This window comes from Arachis duranensis, chromosome 9 (genome assembly GCF_000817695.3).
Source record: "Arachis duranensis cultivar V14167 chromosome 9, aradu.V14167.gnm2.J7QH, whole genome shotgun sequence".
Classification (NCBI taxonomy): Eukaryota; Viridiplantae; Streptophyta; class Magnoliopsida; order Fabales; family Fabaceae; genus Arachis; species Arachis duranensis.
Genome location: NC_029780.3, coordinates 12560391 through 12577066, shown reverse-complemented (window position 1 = coordinate 12577066; position 16676 = coordinate 12560391). Strand labels below are relative to the sequence as shown.

Below are 16676 nucleotides of genomic sequence, written 5' to 3'. Positions count from 1 at the left end.
ATGAACAAAGGAACTCTAAGACATCTATGGCTTTTTCTTTTAATTTTGCACTCTCTTCCTTTTTCCGCTCTATGGATTTTTTATACAAACCTCACTGTTTGCCTTTTTTTCCATGAGACTCAAGACATGACAAAATTAAACAGAAAAAATTACAAAACAGAAAACATTGAAGGAGAAGAAAATCTGTAAGCTTAGGTAGCTATGAGACTTCTGTGCGTTGCACTCTCACTTTCTTTCCTTGAATCAAACCATGACTGTTCACCCCTTTTATAGAGAAGTGAAGCCTTCACAGTTGAAACACACACCCGAGCTTAGCTTCCTTTCCTTCAAAAAATGAACCGGTTCGGCCACAGAGAGAGAAGAGGTATCTAATGCAAAAACCAACATGCAAAATACCTCTAGTCCTTCCTTGGTCATCACTCTTCATCAATCCGAGCGCTCCATCCTTGGCTTCCTCTCCAAGATGGATTTCTGGCCCTTGATGCTTAATGATGATGATGACTTCATCTGCTCCAATCTCTGCTTCTTCCATCACTTCGCCACTCTAGCTACTTCCTGTGGTGGTTATGCAGAATCAGAGACAAGCCATGCTTCCAAGATCTCACTTTGCTGGCCGAATCTTCTTCTTTCTTTTTGAGTATGAAGGATCTGAGATTACCTCACCAAATCTTACTACATTTGGTGATTATCTCAGCCACAACATACTTTTGGTTTTCTTTTCCGTGCCATCATTAACTTGATGGTCTTGATGCATGCAGCTTCTTCTTTTTCTTTTTGGTAGCTCCATGTAGCTTCCATGGTTTTCCTGGTTAATGACCGAAGAAGAAGGAGAAAGAGATGAGAGAGAAGAGAGAAACTGAAGAAAAGCAATTCAAAGTGATTAAACAAATTAATTGAAAATAGCTTGCTTTTACTTCCCTGGGTGGCGTGTAATGTTAATGCCATCAATCAAGTCAATGATATTCTCTCTCATATTTCCCATGCATTTATTAACTTCACTCTAATAAATTTGAAATCCATCATGATGAGCAAAGGAGTTCTGTTGGAAGCAATGGAACTTTGCTTTCTATGCTTAGTGGATTCGGATCATGCATTGGGAACTCTCATCAAATGTGAAGTTGGGCTTAGTTGCAACAACATTTAATTTCTGGCCCAATAATAACATTTGCTTTCCTGATGAAATTTGGATCAAGCAATGAGCAAATGAGAAATCATTCTTTGGGCTTATAGTAACAAGATTTATTCTGGCCCAACTGAGAAAATCTTTTTCAGCCAATAATCACAAAACAAGAGTTACATAGGGATGAATTTTAATTAATTGGGCTTGGGATCTTTCTTTTTATTTCGGCCCAATTGAAACCTGCAACTAAATTATTTAATCAATATATGTTAAATGAAAATCAGATTAATAATTTGTAATTAATTATTTTTAATAATATTTAGTCATCACAAATATTAATTTAGAGTTTTCCAAACTCATCATAAAGAGTCCAGTGAATAGTGTTGCTGCATTCAATATCAATGTGACCAATTCATCTAATTTTTTACTATGGCACCTGAGATTGTGTCATCCTTTCCTTGATATACTGTTAAAAATCTTTAGAAGTCATAATATTTCTTTTACTCCCTCAAACTCTCTCTGTAATTCTTGCTGTCTAAGAAAGTCAAGTCAACTTCCTTTTCCTACTTCAAAAACTGAAATTAATTCCCTTCTAGAACTTGTATGCACTGATATATAGGTCCTGCCCCAGATTCTTCAATAAACGGAGCTAGATATTACTTGAACTTCATTTATGCTTTCTCTAAATTTACCTGGACTTATTTGTTATATAAGCGATCTCATTTTCAAGCAGTCTTTGTACAATTCAAGAAAATAGTTAAACTTCAATTTAATGCTAAAATCAAATCTGTTTAGTGTGATAATGCAAAAGAATACATAACTTTGGCAAGATTTTTGCAGACTGGAGGCATTGTTCCAAGATTTTTCTACCCTTATGTAGTTATGTTCACTAACAAAATCGAGCAGCTGAATGAAAACACAAACACATTACCACAATGGGGCTAACACTTCTTGCAGAGGTAGCTTTACCAATGAAGTTTTGGAGTGATGCATTCGTTATAGCAGCTCAGCTCATCAACCTTCTCCCAACCCTAGTGTTGAACTATCAGTCACCATATGAAAAGCTTCTTGACAAATAGCCCTCACTTGATATGTTGAAAATCTTTGGGTGTTTATGTTATCTCCATATAAGATCATACAACAAGCACAAGCTTCAATTCCGATATAAACCATGTGTTTATCTTGTTCTTGCTACTAACTATAAAGGTTTTAAGTGTCTCACTAGTGATGGAAAGATCATCATTGCAAGAGATGTTAGATTTCAAGGAGATGTGTTTCTATACAAAGCCAATTCTTTTGGCTTTAACAACACTCAATTGCCTCACACTCAATCTCTTAACTCCCAAGTACCTCAGATACCTACTCTCACCTCCCATAGCCTTGATCCCCTCCTCTTTGTCTCTTACCAAGTCCTCCACACTAAAATCCCATAGCCGAACCTATCTCCACTTCTACATCAACCTCTTCAGCCTTATCTCATAAAGTTGTTGCACCTCCCAATCCTTAAGCCATTGATATACCAAAGCCGCAACCACTTCCTCCACCTACTCCTATTCGACCTTCTCCATCTCAATCCAAAATTCAGCAAGCTCCCCACATTATACCTTCACTACCTCATTTCCCATTTATTCAACAACCACAGCCACAACCAATTAATTGTCATCCAATGATCAAAAGGGCCAAGAACGGTATCACAAAATCCAAAACTTTTCAAACACACATTTTCCAGGACTTTGAACTTAAGACTGCCAAACAGGTACTAGAAATTCTGCATTGGAGACAGGCCATGAATAATGAGTATGCTGCGCTAATGCAAAATAGGACTTAGGTGTTGACTGCATTGCCTTAGGGAAGATTTGGTTTTTAGAATCAAACGAAATTCAGATGGTTCAATAAGCAAGTACAATGCATGCTTTAGTAGCTCAAGGATTTATTCAATGACTCGGTGTTGACTTCAAAGAAACATTTAGTCGTGTGATCAAACCAGTGAGAGTGAGAATTATTCTAACTATGGTGCTCCCAAAAGGATGGGACATTAGGCAGCTCGATGATAAGAATGCATTCTTGCATGGTGATCTTCATGAAGAATTTTACATGCAACAGCCTCAAGGGTTCGAGATTGGCGGCTCTCAAATGTTGTGCAAACTCACTCATTCTAGCTATGGTTTCAAACAGGCGCCCGGGACCTGGTTCACTAAGCTTTCTACTATTCTCATTTGACTTGGTTTAGAGCAATCATATCTAATTCCTCGCTATTTGTCAAGCAATTGAAAGGTGAAGTACTCTTGTCTACATAAATGATATCATCCTCACTAGTTCTTCTTCTCAAGCAATCTGCAATGTAATCTAGCAATTGAACAAGGCCTTTTCTCTAAAAGACATGGGTCCATTACACTTCTTTCTTAGAATTGAAGTAACTGGTTCCGATTCAGGTACTTTGGTGTTAACTCAAACAAAATATATTGGTGACATTCTCAAAAAGGCTGATATGAAAACTTGTAAAGTTGCTCCCATACCAATGACCTCAAATTTAAACCTCACAGGATGGTGATCTATTCAATAATTCCAGCATTTATCATTCTATTATAGGATGTTTGCAGTATCTCACAATCACCAGGCCTAAATTGTCATTCCCAGTCAACAAATTCTGTCAATTTATGTAGGCTCGTAGAGATTCTCACTGAAAAGCTGTCAAGAAAATTCTTAGATACTTACAAGGGACTCGATCACTTGATTTGCAATCACAATTGTGCACCGATCTTCAGGTCACCGGGTACTCAGACTCAGACTGGGCCTTTGACATTAAAGATAGAAAGTCCATAGCAGGATACTGAGTTTACATAGGGAAGAATTTAGTGTCTTGGAATTCCAAGAAGCAGTAGTATGTCTCCAAGTCCAATACAAAAGCCGAATACAGAGGTATTTGTGCTGTTTTTGCTGAGTTGCTTTGGGTGAGGAAGCTCTTTGCTGAGGTTCACATTGCTAGTCTACCCAAAGTCTATTGTGAGTCTGTGACAATTTGGGGGCTATACGAATTCAGTTTGGCACTCTAGATCCAACTATTTCGAAGTTGATTTGGGGTTCGTTAGGGATCATGTTGCTAACAGAGATATTTCAAGTGCATCACATTTTTGGAGATGTCCAAGTTGCTGATATAATGACAAAAGTAGTCTTTTCAAAAAAGTTTCAGGAATTTTACAGTAAACTTAGGATTTGCGAAGCTCCAATCCTTCGTTTGAGGAGGGATGATAAGGTGAGCAAGTTAATTAGGTAGTTATGCCGGCTTGGCAGAACTTGTTAGAGTGATTAAGAATCAATTATATTTAGTTAAGACAGTTACAATTAATTATGTTACTTATGTTGTACACTAAGACTATAAGTCTCTCATGTTGATCACTCACTAATCAATCATTTAGAATCCTCGCTCTCTTTACTATTTTTTGGTACTCTAAACCAAAATAAACAAACTTGTGAAGTATATGTTTCATGTATTGTTATTAGAGACTACTTTTATATATGTGCGATGATTTGCTTAAAATTCTCTTTTGCAATTGTTTTAATTTTTTATGTTATATAGGTGATGAACATGTGAGATATTTTGTGCATAGAATATTAACATTTTCTATAACATTAAATAATAACATAAATTCAAAAGGACTCATAATATAGAATCTTAAACAAATAAAAAATATTTAGATATTATTTACCATTATTAAATTATCTGACATATAAAGCATTTTCAAACTTTTCCATCTCATCCTGATGAGGTTTGTGAGATTCAGCATTGCAACATTCTTGAATGCATTTTGTTCTCTTTACTGGATTATTATTCGGATGGTGTTTTTTACATTGTATCATACACTCTATCGTCATAGATGAAACATAATCATTCTAGAATACAATGTCATAAGATTCAGCAGCATTGTTAGAACAAATTATAAATATTCCGGTTATCAACATTGTACTTGCAAGTGTGGCATTATTCTTAGCCATAGGTCTCTCTCTCTCTTTTTTGTGTCTATCTTACAATCATAAGTTTGCAATAAATCTTGTTTCATGTAGGTTTAAAATCTTTCTTACTAATTGTTATATAGAATATAATTTTAGAAGTATGATAATTCTGATTCAAATTAAAGCTTGTTTAAATGCTATTAAATTATTAAAAAATTATTAAAAGAAGATTTTTTTAATTATTGTTTAGGCTGTTTAGTAAAATTTTAATAATAAAAATAAAAATATTAGAATATATATATATTAAAAACAATTTATATTTTTCAAATTAAAGATTCTTTAACTTAAAAAAATTTAATATTATAAATAAAAAATTAATTTTATACATCGTACCCAAAAATAATTGTTAAATAAAATAATATTTTTACATAAAATATCTAAATATAAAATTATTTTTATTTTTTTATAAAATTTTTTAAAAAATAATCTCTTGAAAAAATATCTTTTTTTCTAAAAGCTCATCCAAACAAGCTTTCAACTCTTGTCTTTTCCTTAAATTAAAAGTTACCAATTAATTACTAATATAAACAAAATAAAAACTTTTTATTAAACAAAAGCATTGTTTCAGAAAAGTTTATTATTCTGGTTAAGCTAGATTGCCTCTTGAACTCAACAATTTCAAAAGATAGTCATCTTATAGTAATGCTAATATTGAAACTATATATTAGCCTATTAGGTGCCGTTTGTGGTGGCAAAGTGGTGGCTATATTATTCTAAGCATCTTGCTAGAATCTTGATTTCTTCATCATGACCAGGAAAAATTGAGATTTTCTATAATAAAAGTAAATAATTATTTTTAATTATAAAAAATTTGTACGTTGATAAAAATTAATCATAAAAAAATAAAATTACTATTTTATATCTATAAAATATAAATTTTGTTTGACAAATTACCTACTTCTTTTTAAATAATAGTTACATAAATGATACTAATATATTTTTTTTCTTAATCACTTACATAAAAGATTTCTTCTTCACTCACATGTTAATTAACCATAAAAGATTTCTTACTCGCTCATTTATATAGATGACACTAATATATATATTTTTAAACTCATTAACACTCATAAAAAAAATAGAAGAAGCCAAGCTTTGCTCAGTAAATATTTTCATTCATGGAACTTAATTATATCTATGTTACATATGCTTGTTTTTATATAGACATGCAAAAATTTCTAATAAAATAATAGTTCTTAATAACTAAATTATTCCTAATCATATATCTGGCTATACTATATACAAGGTTCTAGTGCGACAAATTGGAATGATCATTATGGAAAATGTGAACAAATGATCACATAGATAGAATATTAACATTTTTTTAACATTAAATATTCGCATAAGATAATATAAATTCAAAAGGATTCACACATAATCTTAAACAGACTAAAAATAACTTAGATATTTATTTATCAGTAATAAATTATCTGACATACAAAGCATAAAGAATCGAAAAGCATTCAGCATAGCTTTTCAGATCATCCTAACGAAATTTGTGACATTCAGTGTTGCAACATTCGTCAATGCATTTTATCCTCTTTACTAAATTATACGGATGGCGTTTTTGACATTGTATTCTACATTCTACTAACGTAGATGAAATATAATCATTTGTAAATACAGAGTTATAAGATTCAGCAGTATTGATAGAACAAATAAGCATTCCAATCGTGTTTCATTTAGGTTTAAAATCTTCCTTAGTATTGTTATATTCATTATTGTTATATACAATAATGGTTTTAGAACTGTAATAATAATTCTCACTTAATTCGTGTCTTTTCCTTATACTAAACGAGTAAAAGTTACCAATTATCATTATAAACAAAGAATTTAATTTTGATGTACTGTTAGTGTAAAATAATTTTATCTATATGGTGAAAATTCAGGTAAAGTCGATCTCACGTGAAGTTGATACTTGAGAGCCGTTGGATGAAAATTTAGTCAAATCAGTCAAATTATCTAATGATTCTTCGATATCAACTTCACGTGAAGTCGACTTTACCTGAGTTTCCACCATATTTAGATTGCCTCTTGAATTCAACAATTTCAAAACATAGTGATCCTATAGTAATGCTATTTGGTTGTCAAACAATATTAAAATTTAAAACTATATATAGATTACAAAGGAGTGAAAGAATAATATAATTGAAAATGTAATATCAATGTAAATTGCCCTATGCAATGATATTGAGGACAAAGAAAAATGTCTTAACTATTTTTAATTGAAGTTACATTTAGATACAATAAAAGTAACGTAAGCTATTGTTCTAAGCATCCTGCTAGAATTCTGATCTCTGTGAGTAAACAAAATTAATTTTACTAATTAAGTAACTTGGTTTGAATTAAAAGAAATATATAAAACTTTTAAAGGGGATCTCAATTACATTGTAACGAATTCAAAATCAATTTAGAATGAAAGATGAAAGTTTTAAAAAAAGTGTGACATATTTAAAGACGATAATTCATAATCAAATATTTCAACTTTAATTTACTTACCACTCATATAAATTTGCAACTTCTAATACATGTTGATTTGACAAGTTATTAAGTTGATCAACATGACAAGTTGATAAGCTTAAGAAATGATATTTTTCTTCTAAACCACCATAGAAATAGTATAAATAGGTGGTTAGGTTTAAACTAGTATATGAAATTTTTATGAATTATAGTAAGAGTTGTTGGAGGGCTAGTAAATTGATGTTGAGTTTTTATATTTATTTGCAATCAACTTCTTTTAAAGTGAAAGTGTTGGTAGAGAAAAAATGAAGAATTAATCACTCTTTAATACAGACAATAGAATTCACATATAAAAAGAGTTATAAATTTAATAATAATTAAATTCGGTATTTTTTTCTCTTTAATGTTAGTATTTTCTCTTTATATTTAGATTGAGCGTTTATACTATTTAATTTAGTATTTTTAATATAATTGAGGCTTAACTTTTGATGGAATATCACAAATTACTATACTTTATATATTATTTTTTTTATAGTAGTGCTGCAATCCACATTGTTTGGAACCCAACCTTCCATGAGAGAATGAAGCATATTGAGATGGATCATCATTTCACACAACAATTAACGCAGCCTGCTTTGTTCAAATCATGGACATCTTCTTCCCTTCCATCTGTGATATAAGGATTTAAAAATAGGGATTTCGAGTAGTGTATTCATTAATCAATTGAAATAGTATGAGTATAAATACGGAAGCAAGTCTATATACATATTTCTGTGTACTTAAAGAGTCAAAGACTATAGACAATGAGTATTGCTCATGATTTTATTGTTCATTTATTATTGTTATCTCTTCCTGTTTGAACAAGTCCACTCTTGTTGCTTATGCTTATGTCATGGATGACAACATTGTTAAATAATTGGAGTTTCCTCTGCTTCTTATCTTAGAATTCAAAGTTCTTTGAACCTCTCAGGCCAGGTTATATCTGTTGGCTGGATCTACTATTTAACAAGCACTGTCTTATTATCCTGCACTCTAACTGTTTGATAAAATGTTGCATAGGTCAATTTGGTAACAACTATCATTTCAGGTTTGGAACAAAGTTTGTTCAATGTTTCTTTTATTTCCAGGTTTTAATTTGTGGCAACTTTGATCTCAATTTAGTAGATGTACATATTTATGCTTCCTAATTGTGATATTGAATGGTGTAGAAGCAAACTGAGGCAGACAGGGTGCACTTCTTTATCTCCAATGGCATCTTCCAAAGCTTTCCAAATAAAACTTGTTGTATTTGTTGGTCTCTTGCTTGTCTCAAAATTTAAGGGCATGGAAGAAAATATGATGTCTGAAAATTCTTATTCATATACTGATAAAACTTTAACTTTCCCAGCTCCTCAAATAAAATATGATGTCTTTGTTAGCTTTAGGGGCACAGATATTCGCCAAGGTTTGCTGAGTCATTTGATTAAGGCATTTCATCTAAAACAAGTTTTTGCCTTTGTTGATGACAAGCTTGAGAGGGGAGATGACATATCAGATGCACTTTTTGGAGCAATAGAAAAATCGCTGATTTCATTGATCATATTCTCACAAGACTATGTTTCTTCGAGATGGTGTTTAGAAGAACTTGTGAAAATAGTGGAGTGTAGAGAAAAAGATGGACAAACCGTAATACCTGTTTTTTACAAAGTAGATCCATCAGATGTACGATATCAAAAGGGCACCTTTGCAAATGTGTTTGCTGAACACGAGGAAAGGTATGATATGATCAAGGTGCAAAACTGGAGAACCGCTTTGAAAAATTCTGCTGATTTATCAGGATTTCACTCAACAAATTTTAGGTAAGTCTTTTCCTGCTTTTTTACATGGTTATATGCTACCTTGTAAGCAGTTATTGCATAAGTGTCGAGATTAACAATTGCAATGTAAATTGATTGTATATTAGGTAAGTCAATGATACATTGAATGATGATAATGTGATATATGTGTGGCCTTGTGTGTACATGTAATTTTCTTTTACTTTGTAGTTCTGAATTTCACCTGTAGAAGCACATAGTAAAGTTAGTCTTCTCTAGGTTCATATTCATGAAGCTTTTAGATTGCTAATAAAAGAAAACAAAGGTTCCAAACTTCCAAATTAATAATAAATGTATATTTCCTTTTCCTTTGTTGTTGTATAGGAATGATGCTCAGCTTGTTGATCAGATTGTTGATTTTATATCATCAAGATTAAATGACATGCATCAGGTTAAATCAAAAGGACTTGTTGGAATTCACAAACCAATTGCACAGTTAGAGTCGTTGATGCTCAAAGAATCCGAAGGCGTACGTGTTATTGGAATTTGGGGTTTGGGCGGTATTGGTAAGACAACCATTGCAGAAGAAGTATACAACAGAATGTGTGCCGAATTTGAATCTTGTTGTTTCTTGGCAAATGTAAGAAAAGAGTCAGAAAGAGATGGAATAATGTCTTTGAAGAAGAAACTCTTTTCTACACTATTGAATGAACAAAATTTGAGAATTGACTTACCAAAGGGATTGCCTGATTATGTTGAGAAAAGGCTTGGGCGCATGAAGGTTCTCATTGTTCTAGATGATGTGAATGATTCTGACCAGTTAGAAACTTTAATTGGAGCTCGTGATTGGTTTGGATTAGGCAGTAGAATCATTATAACAACTAGAGATAAGCAAGTGCTAGTTGGAGAAGCTGAAGAGATATACCAAGTTGAGGCATTGGATTGTGATGAATCTCTTGAACTCTTCATTCTAAATGCCTTCAAACAAAACCAGTTTGAAATGGAGTATTGTGAGCTGTCAAGGAGGGTGGTCAAGTATGCCAAAGGCATTCCGTTAGTTGTTAAAGTTTTGGCTCAACTTCTTCGTGGCAAACGAAAGGATATATGGGAAAGTCAATTGGAGAAACTTAAAAGAATGCCTAATAAGAAAGTTCTTGATATAATGCGGCTGAGCTATGACGATCTTGATCGTCAAGAGCAACAGATTTTCTTAGACATTGCCTGTTTTTTCAATGGATTGAAGCTCAAGTTGGAATACATAAACGTTTTACTGAAAGACCAAGATTATGCAGTGGCTGCTGGGATGGAAAGGCTGAAAGATAAGGCTCTTATAATTATTTCTGAGCACAATATTGTATCTATGCATGATATTATTCAAGAAATGGCTTGGGAGATCATTAAAGATGGCTCTGCTGAATACCCTGGAAACCAACTTCGGTTATGGGATTCTCACGACATATATCAAGTATTGAAAAACAACAGGGTAAAACTCAAAAGTTTGGTTATTTATTTATTTATGGGGAAAATATGCTTTTAATGTTGTTTGAAATTTCTATACTTCTTTGTTGATAGGGGAGTGAGGCCATTAGAAGCATATCCTTCAACTTTTCAGCAATTAAGGACCTTCAGTTAAGCCAAGAAGTCTTTGCTAAGATGAGCAAACTACGATTTCTAAATTTCTATAGCAACATATCTCAAGAGGCCATGTATAGTTCTGATGGACTTCCATCTTCGTGGAACAAAGGCCTGTGTCTTCCTCAAGGACTTGATTCTTTGTCAAATGAAGTAAGATACCTTAGCTGGATGCATTACCCTCTGGATTCCTTGCCAACCAACTTTTCTGCAGAAAATCTTGTAATATTGGACTTGTCCTTCAACCGAATGGAAAAACTTTGGTGTGGGGTGAAGGTAAGTTGTATATATTTGTGTCCTATTATATGAAATGTCTTTAATTAGCTGTGTTTGATTCTTTTTTTAAAATTGTTCTAATTGGTGCAGAATCTGGCAAATTTAAGGATCCTTAGATTATATAATTCCTTACACCTGACCATGCTGCCAGACTTGTCGAAAGCCAGAAACCTTGAAATACTAGTTATTCGCAAGAGTTTCAGTTTCCTTTATGTACATCCATCTGTTTTTTGTCTCAACAAGCTTGAGATATTGGATCTAGGAGGGTGCGTTTCCCTTAGGCAGCTCCGAAGCTATATCCATTTGAGCTCTCTCCGTTCTCTCTCTCTCGTCGGCTGCGTAAGGCTACAGGACTTCTCAGTTACCTCAGAGAATCTGGAAGGGTTGAACTTAGAGCTCACAGGTATCCAACAACTACCGACATCCTTTGGGCGTCAAAGCAAACTCGAAACATTACATCTAGGATTGTCTGATATTCAGAGCATTCCTGAAACCATCAAGAATCTCACAAGGTTCAAGTATCTTAGCATCAGATATTGTTGGAACCTCAGGGATTTACCAGAGCTTCCCCCATCTCTTGAGTATCTAGACGCCACCGGATGCACATCACTCAAGACAGTGTTGTTTCCATCATCGGCTGCCTTGCAGCTTAAGGAAAACAGGAAAAGCATTTTGTTCTGGAATTGCTTGAAATTGGATCAACACTCCCTTGGGGCTATTGAATTGAATGCACGAATCAACCTCATGAAATTTGCATACCAGCATTTATCATCATTAACACATGACTACTATAAAGATAATGACAATGAAGCCATCTATGTGTATCCAGGAAGCAATGTTCCAAAGTGGTTGGAGTATAGAACATCACATGATTATGTAAATGTTGATATCTCTTCTTCGGCTGCGCCACATTCCCCTTCGTTGGGCTTCATATTTTGCTTCATTGTTCCACGAATCCTCTCGGATGGTTTTGCTTTCAGGTTTACCATAAGTATTGCTGAAGTTGAAGGAAACAATGTCAAATTTTACTTGGAGAAACCACTTGAAAAAATTGTTTCTGATCATGTGTTTCTCGTGTATGATCACCGGCTTACTCACTTCCTTAATAGCAGAAGCAATGTTGAAGTTCAACAGAGGCTTAAAATTAAGGTTGCGGCGGTGACACAGACAGGGAAATCAGATTATGTGCCTGTGAAGCTAAAAGGGTTTGGGATCAGTCCAATAAAAGCATCAGAATATCAAAATTTCATTCAGAAAATGGAATTGGTTGATAAGAGGACGAAACGAGCTGGTTCACTTACTTTGGTTGGAAATACTTCACTTGAAAGATTTTGCTTCCAAGACCAGAAAACTTACTTTGACTTCATTCAAGAAATCAACTACGTTGATGGTTGTTGGAAATTCAAACACCATCAATTCACTAATTATTCATATAGGTATTTTATTTGATTTTAGGTGCATTAATAAATAGTTTTATGTTTGAAGAGAGTTTTTCAGGATGTATCATGTGATTGTATTTTGTTTTATTCTCCGTAGATAAATTAGACATTTAAATCTCTTGTATTAGAGAACTACACTATAATTAGATATAGAGAAAAAAAACTCAAGACATGATGTATCATGTGATTGTATTTTGTTTTATTCTCCGTAGATAAATTAGACATTTAAATCTCTTGTATTAGAGAACTACACTATAATTAGATATAGAGAAAAAAAACTCAAGACATATATTTTTCCTAGTATAATATGCTTCTCTCTTCTCTTATAAACATAGTTGTTTACTTATGATGCATGGACACTGACACGGACACGAGACATGACACGATACGGGATACGCGAATTTTAAAATCTTACATGATACGGGGACACGCATATATATAAAATATAAAATATTCTTTAGATAAATTATAATGATATTTTGATATTTTATTGATATTAAAATATAAATTAAAATTTTTAAGGACACGCGGACATGTGATGATATTTAAGTGTGTTCAGGCGTGTCCAGAAAAGAATTTTTTATTTTTTATTAAGACATGGTTGGACACAGTAGACATGCGTGTCGGACGAGTGTCGGTGAGTGTCGTGTCCGAAATGTGTCCGATACGCGGACACAATAACTCAGCAAAGTATTCGTGTTTCAAATTGTTTACAGATAAATGCTAATATACTCCGAAAAAAATTAGCTGTGCAACACTTCTTAAACTCTAAAATTTAAATTTTAAAATTCTTAAATTTTAAACTCTTAATTTTAAATTCTAAATTTTAAACTTAAAGTATAAATTATAAATTTTAAATTTATATAAAATATAATAAATAAAGAGTTAAAATTTATTTAATTAACAAAAAATATAATTTTATTTATGGACTATTTTTTTTTAGATATGAATATAATACATATGTTATGCATAGTTATGGATATGATAGGTGTTTTCTATTTTTATGGAGATTAACTTTTTTTTTTTAATTTCTCACTAAAAAATTGGACCTCAGGTTTTTGGATTATAAAAATATGAATGCAAATTTAAAGGTCTGAATTCTCAATGCACTATTTTAAATTTTGGGATACACAAATAAGAGAGTGATTAGCATATTTAAAAATCAAATGACAAATTTAAGGATTAAATTTGTATATTTAAAAAGAAGTAAATACCAAATCGGTATTCGAAAATTTTTGGTACTGACAAAATGGTATCTGACTTTTGTTATTGACAAAATAGTCTTTGAAAAATTTTAAAATTTGACAAACATACCCACGAGTTTACCGGAGCACATCTCTGACGAGCACAATGCTGACACGACCACTACATTTTGATGACATGGCAAAAACCCTCCCCAACTATAATCCTTCCCCTCCAATGTATTTTCCATTCCCCCTCCCCAAAGCACCTCCCTCCTTCCTTAATGCACTCTCCCCCTCTCCAACCCTAGTCCCTCTCTCCGCTTCCCTAAGCTTAATCTCCCTTTCCTAACGCACTTTCCCCCTCCCCAATGCAAAATCCCACCTTTTGAACTCTAATTCCCTTTTCTTGTCCCGTTGAACCCTAATCCCCCCCTTCTCAACACACTGTTTCATACTCTCAACTCACCCTCTCCTAAAATGGCAGTAGAGCTCAACCTTCTCAGTTTTACAGAACTAGTGTCACTGATACTGCACTGTTGTCATCTCGTCGTCGGGTCTTCTGTGTCTGCCAGTGTCGTCGGGTCTTCTGTGTCCACCAGCATTGTCTGTCTCCTTTATCGGCCTCGTCTTTGTCACCTTTGCTCGCTGCTCACCGCCAGTTGCCGCTTGTATCTACTTGTTGCTCGTTTCCAGTCACTGCCCTGCCTCTTCTATCTGTGTTCTATCTTGGTTTTGTCGTGTCGTGCTTCCTCTGTCTCTGGTGTTCTTCTTCTGGTCTTGTCTAAATCGGCTTCTTACTTCGGTGGTGTCTGTATTAAACTTTATTTTATTTTATTTTGATTATTTTATATGAATTTGTTTGTTTTCTCTGAGTTTTATTGTTATTAATCTTTTTAAATTATAAATTAATCTAAAAATTTGAGGCAATTCATGATTTAGGACAATTCTGTTGATATTGAGGTTATTGTTACTGCTAGTGGTGGTGTTGAGAGAGGAAGAGGGGAGTGTGCGTTGGAAAAAGATGAGTGATGGAGATTGCTGTTGTTGTTGATGTTGAGATTGTTGTTGCTGCGAGTGGTGGGGTTGAGGGAGGGAGGGATAGAGGGAGAGAAGGGTAGTGTGCGTTGGAGAGGGGGAGTGGTGGAGATTGTTGTTGTTGTTGATGTTAAGGTTGTCGTTGCTATGAATGGTGGTGTTGAGGGAGGAAGGGAGAGTGTATGTTGGGGAGGGGGTTGTGATGAGGTGGGGACTACGACGGGGGGAGAAGTGTGCGTTGGGAATAGGGCTGCGACGGGGAGGAAGAGGGAACGGGAGAGAGTGTGCGTTGGGGAGGGGATTTTGGGGGTGGTTTGCCAGGTCACCAAAATACAGTGGCCATATCAGCATTGTGCTTGCAAGAGATTTGCTCTAATGAGCTCGGGGACACGCTTGTCAAATTTTAAAATTTTTTAGGAACTATTTTGTTAATAACAAAAATCAAGTACCATTTTGTTAGCGCCAGAATTTTTCGGGTACCGATTTGGTTTTACTTCATTTAAAAATGAGTCTCGCTGCACATCCAAACAAGATCATTCAAGTCATTTAGTTTACGCTGCGGGACTTCATCTTCTTCTTCTTCTTCTTTTTCCTCCTCCTCCTCCTCCTCTTTCTCCTTTTTTCATCTTTTTTTTCATTATCGTCATCGTCACTACCACCATACTACCACATCCATTTTCTCCTCCTGGTTCTTTTTTATTTGAATTTTTTTAATCCCCTCCTTCCTTTTCTTGTTTCTCCTCTATCATCATTGTTGTCATCATCAACAACACCAATATTTTGCTAACATCTTTATTGATTCTGATTCTGATTCTTTGTGGTGATCGAATAAATAAAAAATATTATCAAAACGAAACTATTGTATAATACCAAATGAACAAAAAATGGTCCATTATATAAATTCGAATTCAGAAACATATGCGTCTCGAATGAACCAAAAATATTATCAAAACGAAATCATTATATAATATCAAATGAAGCGAAAATTATCCATTATATAAATTCAAATTCAGAAGCACTTACGTCTCGAATGAACCGAAAATTAGCTCAAAACGAAACCATTGTATAATAGCAAATAAACAAAAATTTGTCAATTAAATAAATTCGAATTTGATGATAACAATAAAGACGTTAAGTATTAGAAAAAGACAATGACAATAACGATGATGATTATGATGATGATGATGATGATGATGGAGGAAGAGAAGGATGAAATAGAAGGAGGAGACGAAATTCTAATAGGAGGAAGAGGAAGAGGAAGAGGAAGAGATGTTGGTGATGATGATAATGAAATTGAAAAATAATAAAAAAGAAGGAGAGGAGGAGGAGGAAGAGAAAGAGGTATTATTGGTGACGACGATAACGAAATTGAATAATAAAAAAGAATGAGAGGAGGAGGAGGAAAAGAAAGAGGTATTGTTAGTGAAGATGATAATGAAATTGAAAAATAATAAAGAAGAAGAAGAAGAAAGAAGAAGCGTGAATTTAAGAGAAGAAAAAGAAGAAGAAGAAGAAGTACAAGGAAAAAAAGAAAACGGAAAAAAGAAACATATAACTCAAATCATTTACAACAACAACAACAACAACAAAGCCTTGTCCCACTAAGTGGGGTCGGCTACATGAATCAAGCGACGCCATTGTGCTCTGTCATGTATCATGTCTACAGAGAGACCGTTTACATGTAGATCTCGTTTGACCACCTCATGGATGGTCTTCTTAGGTCTTCCTC

At 33.6% G+C, this 16676-nt stretch overlaps 1 protein-coding gene across 3 annotated transcripts; it reads left to right on the top strand.

Annotated features, from left to right (window-relative positions):
- Positions 1 to 8412: 8412 nt before the first annotated feature.
- Positions 8413 to 12891, top strand: LOC107464765 (disease resistance protein RPV1). 3 transcript variants are annotated; one of them, XM_052254495.1, is made up of 5 exons: positions 8533 to 8675; positions 8797 to 9426; positions 9766 to 10864; positions 10954 to 11289; positions 11380 to 12890. In XM_052254495.1, exons 2-5 carry the CDS (start codon positions 8837 to 8839, stop codon positions 12736 to 12738), a joined length of 3384 nt encoding a protein of 1127 aa, XP_052110455.1. In that variant the 5' UTR covers positions 8533 to 8675; positions 8797 to 8836; the 3' UTR covers positions 12739 to 12890. The 3 variants fall into 3 exon arrangements, with proteins under 3 accessions (XP_052110454.1, XP_052110453.1, XP_052110455.1); XM_052254494.1 differs by having other exon boundaries at positions 8413 to 9426; positions 9766 to 10846; positions 11380 to 12891; XM_052254493.1 differs by having other exon boundaries at positions 8413 to 9426; positions 11380 to 12889.
- Positions 12892 to 16676: the final 3785 nt, after the last annotated feature.

What these genes read in the sequence shown, in the direction of transcription:
- LOC107464765 (XM_052254493.1), top strand. Translation starts at nt 8,753, where the DNA reads ATGTACATATTTATGCTTCCTAATTGTGATATTGAATGGTGTAGAAGC. An exon ending in AAGTATTGAAAAACAACAGG is followed by an intron (nt 10,865 to 10,953) that starts GTAAAACTCAAA and finishes CTTTGTTGATAG; the next exon opens with GGGAGTGAGGCCATTAGAAG. An exon ending in AACTTTGGTGTGGGGTGAAG is followed by an intron (nt 11,290 to 11,379) that starts GTAAGTTGTATA and finishes TAATTGGTGCAG; the next exon opens with AATCTGGCAAATTTAAGGAT.